The sequence below is a fragment of the Octopus bimaculoides genome, chromosome 24 (genome assembly GCF_001194135.2).
Source record: "Octopus bimaculoides isolate UCB-OBI-ISO-001 chromosome 24, ASM119413v2, whole genome shotgun sequence".
Classification (NCBI taxonomy): domain Eukaryota; kingdom Metazoa; phylum Mollusca; class Cephalopoda; order Octopoda; family Octopodidae; genus Octopus; species Octopus bimaculoides.
In genome coordinates this window covers 2,148,577-2,158,576 of record NC_069004.1, presented here as the reverse complement: position 1 = coordinate 2,158,576, position 10,000 = coordinate 2,148,577, and the positions used below count along the sequence as shown (strand labels likewise).

Below are 10,000 nucleotides of genomic sequence, written 5' to 3'. Positions count from 1 at the left end.
ATTTATTTAGTCAGACAAGGCCGAATAATAAAGGTGATGGACGAAAAAAAAATGTCTGAGAACAAGACAATGGCGGCGGTGACGTCACAGGAAATAGGTGTAACCGGAAATAGAAGGAAACTAATTGAGTTTTGGGTTGGCAAGTTGACGGTATTTCATAAATAATTGGTTAAAATAGAGAAATAGAGAAGAACACTTGATCGCAAAACATGTTGGGGACAACTAGTGATAGTCGACATAAACCATCTCTATAGTATCACATTGATATAATTTTAAATATATCGACACCGGAAGAAAAGAAAAGGTAAAACTGAATGGAGACGTAAAAGGGGAGCGTGGCTTTTAGGGAGACTTGACGATGTACCGCAAGGTACTTTCAAGCCCGCCACTTCAGATTGTCATTCATGAAACATGTATAGTTATATGTGTGTGTGTATATATACATTTATATGTGTACGTGTGAATAGATCGTTTTGAATAATATATTTCGGTTCATAATAAAACTATTTAAGATGCTGCTAAAGCCGAAAGAATTCCGATTATATTTGATGTTTTTTGATAGGTGTCAAATGGGTTTGATTTTGTAATTTGTGATGAGTTAAAATAGTTATTTATTTTGGTTCAATATACATTTTTAGAGAGCTGCATAGTGAAAATTTTACGATGTTAAAAGGGTTGTGATGTGAATATAACAAAAAATTGGCACGAGTGAAAATAGCAGTCACAAAGTGGGTGATCGAAATATATGAATAAAATAATTACCAACAGATCCCCCATTTTACAACCGCGCGGTGTACATTTATTTACTTACCGGCTGTGCAAGAGAGCAAGGGAAGGAATATATATTCGGAAGGGCAGCCTATGGCATTAGCATGATTGGTGACTAGCCTCCGTATGTTGTAGCTACCGACCAAGGCCAGATCCAATAAAGGCACCATCTGGGCAGTCTTGTAACAATCTTGCCAGTTAAACTGGCGTGTGCCCGATTCTTGTGACGGTGCCATGGTGCTTGTACCGCCTGGCCTGCCTTCGTCCATCTCTCACTTTTGCGCCAATCCTATTTTCGAAGCTACCGCGCACCTCCCCACTGCATAGATCCGATTCAAGAAACGACTTAAAATATTTACATTCCTTAGAGATCGCAATTTAACAATAGTTATTCAATTTACTGTTATTTGCTGGCGTTCGTTTCTATCTAATAAATATTGCTTAATTATTATTTTTATATATGTATCAATAAAGGTGATAATTGTTCTAATTAAATGTAATGAGAAACACTTTACATGGTAAACGAAATTGCAACATTTCAACGTCTTAAACGAAAACCAAAATTACATGGTTAGATAAAATAAATATTGTAGATTGTCTTACATGAGAGAAAAGCTTTACCATGTTAAATTACTACATAGCTATTTAAATATTTAAGATTAATAAATATATGTTAAACGATAAAAATATAAAATTCACGTAAGTACATAAATATAAATAAATTAACCCATTAAAATAATAAATTTGATAAATTTAATATGAAAAATGGCTTAATTTACTTTTAGACTGAAAATATTCAAAGAACAAAATATTTAAAAAAAGGATCGGGGTGCTTGTGTGCTTTAGCATATGCAAGAAAATATATAATATATATGTGTATATATATATGTACATTTGTGTCAATGGGATTCAATTATGTTGACGAAAATATGTAGTAATTTGCAAGCTAGTTTACATAATTAAACACAAAAACACAATCGGTAATAATAAATAAGTGTAAATGTGTGAATATGTATTTAATTATCTCCGATCTCTTTTTTTCTTTCTTCTTTGTTTCTTTTTTTTGTTTTACCCCCTGTTAAAAATGTTTCACTGCTAATACAGTAGTTATATAAATTTTCTCCCCCACATTGTGACGGCGCCTTTAGACGAGCAGAGAGAGAAAGCTCGAGCGAGAAGCAACGGCCAGGCAGGTAGCTAGGTAGGTAAAAGCAAGGCAAGCAGACAGTTGGCAGCAATGTCCTTCCACCAAGGCTGGTTGGTTGGCAACTAACTTGAAAGTAGAATGACAGTAGCAGCCTGCCTAGGTAGTGGTAGTAGCTAACTTGGCACAGTTTTTTTTCTTCTTTGCTTTTTTTCTTTTCCTTCCTTCTTCCATACAGTTGCTGCTGCCTCGTCAACTCACGATTGAGCCAAATATAGCAGCTTTAAATAATACTTTAATATACTCTTACTTTCTATTCTTCCTAATAATGGCTTCTTCGCTCTTTTCTCAAATCTTCAGATATTTTCTATTCCTTCGTTGATTTTTTTTTTGTGTGATTTTAATTCAATTATTTTATTCGTTTTTCAACATAATAAAATTTTGTCTTTTTTTTTTTAATAACATCTTCCTGATCGAAATCTTTACTGCAGTGGTTTTTCTCATTTTATTTTTAGTTTTAACTTTTTCATATATTTTAATTCTTTCTTTCTCTCCGCTGAAACATACATGTCTATAGAAGCATATGCGCACACGCACACCCAAAGGTGTTTCCCCCATTTTTTTTTTGTGTCTCTTTGTCTTTCAAGAACTTCAGTGGTCACCTCCACCGGCAGCAATCAATTCTATCAGAACAAAATATGCTCCGTACAATAATGACAACCGACGTGTTGGTCATTTCCCTTTAATTTGTCCTGAAACTACATATTTCTTCTCTTCACCAATATACCTACTTCCCCCTCCTCCTCCTCCCCCCTATCAACTTTAACTTAACTTTATATTATCGCCAAGAGTAGCTGATAAATAACCAACTGGCTTAAAATAGATAACGCGCAAAATTTATAGTGAGTAGCGGAATTAAAAGCAACTGCGCGAAAGGTATGCGATTGTACGGTTTCAAGTGGTGCTTTCCATCAAATATTACCCATATATTTCCTACTCCATGTCCTCAAGAGTACATTTTTAAAATTACAAACCGAATTATAACTTGTTCCTTATGTCCAACGTTTCTGTGTCTTCAAGTTATTCTACATTTATATCAGTATATTGTAACTTGTAGATCGAGTTTTTAAATCCAAGTTAAACGCTTTAAGGATCTTTTTTGATTTTTATTTTGTAGCCACTTTATTCTACATAATCTCGTTTCACATTTACTTGCTCGTTTGGAAATGTTATCTGCTTCGATTGTCTTAGTTAAACACATATAGCAATCATAAGACAATTACAAAGAATCTCATAGTGTTGTAGATCAGTTCTTATCTCTAACTTGATAATCTTCTCTCTCCATGACAGCCAAGTGGTTCGGAAGTATTTGATCTGAGAAGAAATGCTTTGTCCTCAAACTTTTCAACAGCACCCACCAACCAACCTCCTTTATTATAATCACCACATACAGGAAGACAGCCTGTTCTCCCTTACCAGAGGCAGATGATGGGGCAATCCTCATAACGCATGTGATACCAACTATTTGATATAAACCCACAAAGCAGCAATGCACAGACATTGAACAATTGCCTACCAACTCTAACACATTTATACCCATACACTTTATACTAAGCAAACAGTGCCACCCTGTACCTCTGCCAACACAAGAACTCATGAATGACTGGTTAAACCTTTAGCATTCAGCTTACTCTTCTCAAAACTAATGCTTAATGCATAATTAATTCAAAACAATGTGAATAAATGTTCATGTTGTTTTGAATTAATCACGCATTATTTTGTGGCTTTGAGATTTCAATAATGTGATTGATTATTTTTAGAATGACATTGTAGGGTAGTTGTGAGGGGACAGATCTGGCCAGTTTGAACATAAAACAGGTAGAGTATTTGAGCTGGACATGGCCAGCTTACATGCTAAAGGTTTACGGCAGTATTGGCCACCAATAGAATATTCCTGCTTCTTGAGAAGACATGTCAAGCTGGATAAAAACCATGGTCATGGCCAGTACTGGTGGCACTTAAAAGGCACCTAGTACACTGTGTGGAGTGGTTGGCATTAGGAAGGGCATCCAGCCATAGAAACCAAGCCAAAACAGACTGGTGCAACTCTGTGGCTTACCAAGAGAAGAAATTTCAGGTGTGGAAACGAGGTCTGGAATCTAAGGGCCTTAGAGTTAATTTAACAAAACCAAAGTCCTAGTAAGTAGGAAGACAGACAAATCACAAGTCCCTTCAGGGAGATGGCCCTGCTCAATATGTAAGAAAAGTGTTGGTAGAAACTCCATATGTTGTAACCAGTGCAAGCTTTGGACACATAAGAAGGGCATCTAGCCATAGAAAGCTTGCCAAAACATACTAGGAGCTTATGTTCCCTAATGGTCATATGGACTCCTGTTGAGAACCACTGTTCAAGAGGGAATCAGCAACTGACCGATCCATAAAGAGGTCATAGTTTTGCAATAAATTTTGATGAAGTTAATTCAAGAGTCATTTTCTTTGCTTCTGTCCAATAGAATCCCTACTCCTTCAGTTCTTCCTCAGTATTCTCACAAACGTTTCCCAGAAGGAAGGCCTTCTTCATTTTGAATCATCATCGATTTATCTGTAACTTTGCTTTTAAACTCAAAACAAAGAGCAACGATTTTTGTCAAATACCCCAAGGTATATTGTCCGACATTCTAACTGTTTCGGCAGTTTACTTGTAATATTAAGCAGCATTGTCACTTGTCTGAAACCCTAACCTGTGTTATATCTCCTGGATGAAAAGGAATATTGGGTAGTCAAGATGAAGTCTGTAAACTGAAAAGTTGGTAGAATGATAAAGGTAAAAATGTTGGCCAAAAGGACACATGGATCGTGGACAAATAATGTCAGAAGACAACTTATTTATTTTTTTGTTGATTAAAGACAACCCGTTGATTAGCCTTTTGATACCAACCTATCCAAAACCATCCTGGATCTATCTTCATTTTAAACCCTGATAATTTGAAGTAATTAATGGCAAAGATTAGTGACACTTATACAAACATTTCGCCATGACACCTGATGAAGGCTGGAGGGTATATCAGCCGAAACGCTGACAAATATTTGTCAAATGTAAATAGTATTCAATGAAGTTGATCCAAGTTTCACAATTAGGGCAGCCACACTTCTTGACTACTGGTGTGGGGTTTGTGGAGGATAATTTAGCACTGAATGGTTTTTTGTGGGATTTTAATTGCTTTTGACTATTTTGTGTATTTATAGTGCTGGTTTCATTCTTGGGTCTTGTAAATCTCTGGGCTTTTTAGGTTATGTGTTGTAATAAATGTTAGAGTATCAGATGTGTCTAAAGTGCTTTTTGCTTCGCATAATACTTGAACATCTGTTGCTTTGGCCTGTCCTATTCCATTGTCTACATCGATGGTTATTTCCTTTCAAGTGATATTTGTTTTAATTCTTCGAGTCTTTTATTATGAGTTTCAACATTTGAAGGCAATGATGAGAACAGCAGGTATTAGAATCTGTTTCAATAATTGTCCTGAGACTGTCACTAGACATATTCGCTCAATCGTGAGTGGAAAAAATGTCAAGATATTAACACAAAAGATATAGAGGGGGGAAAAAACATTTCAAGGTCTAATCAGGTGATAATCCTAAGCCACACTTGACAGACTAAATTCAGACAGCCTTGATTGTTTGAGTTTGTCACCAGACATGTTCACTCAACCATGACAGCTTTGGTGCCAAACATTGTCACATAGCAAGTGGGGGTGGGGAAAGTACAAAAATTTCTCAATGACCAATCAAATACTTAGCCATGTTGTCTCCATAAAAACAAGAGAATTTTTCAACTCCAACCAGAAGACAGTTGCAACATAGCTCCATATCTTCCTATTCTCAACTTCTGAAAACCAGGTAAGTCTAAAAGTTTTTAAATAAAAAGAATCTAAACAAATCCCAGTGCATTTTCAACACATTTCTACCCATGTGGAATAAACTAACCTTGTTTTATAATATGGCAATGGTCGAGTCCTCTGGCATTATGTCACGCTTGAGAAGACCCATCAAGCTGAACAAAACCAGTCGTGGCCAGATACTAGTGTCATGCAAAAGCATCCATTAGACTCTTGGGGTGATTGGCGTTAGGAAGAGCATCCAGCCATAGAAAACCATACCAAATCAGACTGGAGTCTGGTACAGCCTTGGTCAAACTGTTCAACCCATGCCAGCATGGACAATGGACTTTAAATGATGTTGATGTTCATTTAGAATCGCCACAGGTCATGAAAAGGTGCACAAACACACACAGCCTCACTTATGATGGGCTTCTTTACAACTTATGAAATCCACTCAGCCCGGAGCTATAAATGGAAGGTGCTTTACCCAGGGTGCCATGCAGTGGGTCTAAACTTGAAGCCAAAGGGAAGTAATCTTCATGGCTGTGCATGTATATTTATATATAGAATCCCATATCACACAATACTTCCCTTCACAGATCCCATCTGCCATGTTGGCTGCAATCAAATTAATGATGTTCACATTTAGACAGGTATGAATTATGTCCCTTTAATCTTTTACAAGAACTGCTAACAAAAAGTTACTTTCCTATTAACTTTAACCCAGAGAAATTTCCAGACCTTGGACTGCGACCATGATGGAGCACTGCCTTGAAGGGTTTTGACCAGTGTTTCTCAACCAATTTTTGTCTGTGGACCCTTTGATTCTTATAGCCATTTGATGTTTAAAAAAGTATTTCTTATATTGTAAAAGCAGAACTGATTTATTGCAGATAAATTCTTCTAACATCTTATATAGACTCCTAAGGGTCACGAGGACCTTAGTTGAGGATCCCTGGTTTAGACAAACAAATCAACCTTAGTACTTAAGCTGTGCTGTGGCTTATTAAGAGCACTCACTACACTCTCAGAGTGGTTGGCGTTAGGAAGGGCATCCAGCTGTAGAAACTGCCAGATCAGATTGGAGCCTCGTGCAGCAATCTGGTTTGCCAGTCCTCAGTCAAATCATCCAACCCATGCCAGCATGGAAAGCAGACGTAAAACGATGATGATCTCCAAGCCAATAAGGAAAACAAATGTAAAAATATTACAAACAGTAGTAACTGTTGTCCGTCAGATTTTCAAACTTTCATATCACTGTATTGACCAAAATTGAGAAATGTCAGCATTTCTAAACTCCTCATATTCCCACATGGGTCAGAGCTGGTGGCATGGAAGGTCCATTTCTTAGTATCCATGGATAAACAAACTAGTATATGCAAACACAGATATACTTGTGTGTGTGAGACATGTCACCATGGCAGCAAGGGACAATACCCTCACCCGGCTGCACCATCTCATGGTGTTGAGTAGTTTAAGAACTGTTTTGTCACCAATCTTTTACATCGCCCGTTTCAACCCATTATGAAAATAATGAAGAATCTAGTGAAGTAATTGTAATTATTGAACTAAAATTTTGATACAAAGTAAATCGATTTCAAAAGAGAACGCAGCTATTAGAAAACCAAAGACAGCCCCAGTCAGGTTGTTATCAATAGAATTAGAAAAAAAAACTAGGCCCTTTTGATTTCTGGCAATTCTTGGGTTGACTCATCACCGAACCTTCTTTATATAATCTTTTGGTCATTGATCTGCAGCCATGCCGGGTCATTGCTTTGAATGACGTCCTATATTAAGCAACAATTCCATATATCTATTAAAAACGGATCAAAGCAGAAACCAACAAGGAAAAATGTTCCTGAAATTGGCCTTTCATTTCTGGAGATTGGGCGAGGATCCCTGGTTTAGACAAACACAGTAAGATTTTACCAACAAACATGTTTTACATAAACCTTCACATTCACCCCTGTGTATTTAACCAAAGCCAAATAATTACACAGGCAAATTAAGTTCCTGTTTTCCATTCAGTAATGTCTACTTGCTAACAATTTAATTGTCTTATGATACCATCCTGTCTATGAGACCACATTTATGTAAACACTCACTTTCTAAAGATAGTTGAATGGCAAAACTATTTTGGCTTCAGCGATGTACATGTAAAGCAAGTGATTTGATCTGAGACCATATGCCGGAACTAAAAGAATTGCATTGGAACTGTGTCGGCAACCAGGTCGCAATTGGTGTGATGAAAATTTGGAAACCAAATAATGGAACATTTAAGTGAAGCTAACAGACCGTATTTCTCAATGACTGATATGTCTCCCAAGCTGTACTTGGTTCCATTATTTTAATAAATCCTCCGCAGGTGTCGGTTATTTATAAAATTAAGTGAAACAAATCATGTAATAACAGGAGTGTGGTAATGAAAAAAATTCATCTCTAAAAGTGTAAATATAACCTGATGAATAGATCAAACTTTGATAGAAGCAAACCAAGTGTCAACAGAATGAAGACCATTTATTCCTTCCTCTTCTCACTTAGAACCAAACAGAAGCAGATTGCAGAAAGAAAAAACACAACAAACTGACCCCGTTTGTAAAATATATTTGAAAGTACATTAGGTTTATCGCTTTCTTCGCAGAGAAAGGATTTGCCTGCGTTTCCAGGAAGCGTGACGGGAGCCACCAATGGTCTTGTGGAATCCGTGACCTTTTCCAAGACCTCTGGAAGAGCGACCAGCAGCTGTCAAACCTCTCATCTCTCTGTGCTTGTGCACAGCATTACAAATCCAATTTATCTTGGGATCACGGCGAATAGCTTTGTGAAATGGGTCAACCAGGATCACTTCAAAGAATTTGAATGTTGAATCTTCAGCAACCCAGTATGAGTTAAGTACTCGCAGAGATTTACAACGGCGACCAACCTTGTCCTGAAAAAACAAAAATAACAAACATTTAAGGACCAAAACTCTAAGATATTCGAGTTCAACATTCACTCAAATTCAAACAATAATTGGTTTTATTATACTCCTGCTGAACCAACTAATTATCATCAAAATCTCTAGTTGATTGACAGACTTGAGAAAGTTCTACATTTAAAAGTTAACTAAAGTCCAATGAAAAGACACTCATATGAGAATGTCCACAGTAAAAGAGTCAAAATAGCAAACAGTTGGCCATTCTGTGAATGCAGCACAAGAATGTAGAAAATAAGATTTTCAAAGTCTTCTACATGGAAAGGTCTAAGCTGAGAAATTCAACGAGGGTTTATGGTATGTCTACAATACCAGCAATAGCAATTTGTAATTTCACTCACCCACTATTTCTGCAAGGCTCATGGGGACAGAGTCCTCAGACACATCCTCCATAGGATCCTATCAAAAGCAACTCACATCACACTTTTCCTGTTGGATTCCCAAACATGACCAACTGAGATTATGGAAATTCTTCAACCATCCCGTTATTGGTCTTCCCAGTTTAGCTCAGCTAAAAGAATTTACTTAGCAATTCTTTTCTGTAACATTCTAATCCAGTCTGTAGAACCCCCAACTGTTTTTTAAAAGCAACACATTGCATACCGTAGTTCCATACTCTGAAAAAGGACATGGTCTGCCCAATCAAGAGAGCACAGGAGTTAATAGCACTTCATGATAGTGTGGGTAGTAAAGAGAGGACTCACCAGGATTTGTACAGTATTTTGATTGTTTTAACAATTCAGACATAAAAACAGAGTGAAAAAGCCCAAGTTACCTTGCAACTGAAATATGTTTGGAGTGGTAGTATAAGGTGGGTGGGTGATTAGTACAAAATATTACCTACCTCAGCAACAGCTCTCAGACACCTGGCAAACTTCAGTTGATTGACACCATGAGTCTTGGGTTTACCATAAGTGGCACCTTTTGGTACAGGTCGTTTACGTCCACCACGGCGTATACGGATCCTATAGATAACGTAGCCTGAAATATGAGATGAAATGTTGAAATATTTCAGATATGTTTTTATCATTAGTTATGTTTCAATTTGAAATGCAGTGTAATAAATAACAAAGAACTTATTCTGATGGTATAGCTGTGTAACCAAGTTTACTTGCCAACCATATAGCTGAGCCAAAACCTTGAGTGGATTGGAGAGATAGAAAATGCAAGAATCTCATCATGTGTGTGTGTGTGTGTGTGTTCATATTTTGTATTTTCATGTCAGATACCTGATCA

General features: G+C 36.9%; 2 protein-coding genes across 2 annotated transcripts in view; both read right to left on the bottom strand.

Moving 5' to 3' along the window:
- LOC106883402 (uncharacterized) overlaps positions 1–2,700 on the bottom strand; it is a 13,580-nt gene extending 10,880 nt beyond the window's left edge. The window contains exon 1 of the mRNA XM_014934394.2: positions 812–2,700. Coding sequence (XP_014789880.1) covers positions 812–1,037 — 226 coding nt within the window. The 5' untranslated portion in view covers positions 1,038–2,700. The remainder of the gene's footprint in view (positions 1–811) is intronic.
- A 5,588-nt stretch (positions 2,701–8,288) lies between these two features.
- The window catches only part of LOC106883401 (60S ribosomal protein L15), a 4,602-nt gene continuing 2,890 nt past the window's right edge, over positions 8,289–10,000 (bottom strand). Inside the window, exons 3-4 of the mRNA XM_014934393.2 lie at positions 9,609–9,745; positions 8,289–8,719 (exon numbers count right to left, since the gene is read on the bottom strand). Coding sequence (XP_014789879.1) covers positions 8,414–8,719; positions 9,609–9,745 — 443 coding nt within the window. The 3' untranslated portion in view covers positions 8,289–8,413. The remainder of the gene's footprint in view (positions 8,720–9,608; positions 9,746–10,000) is intronic.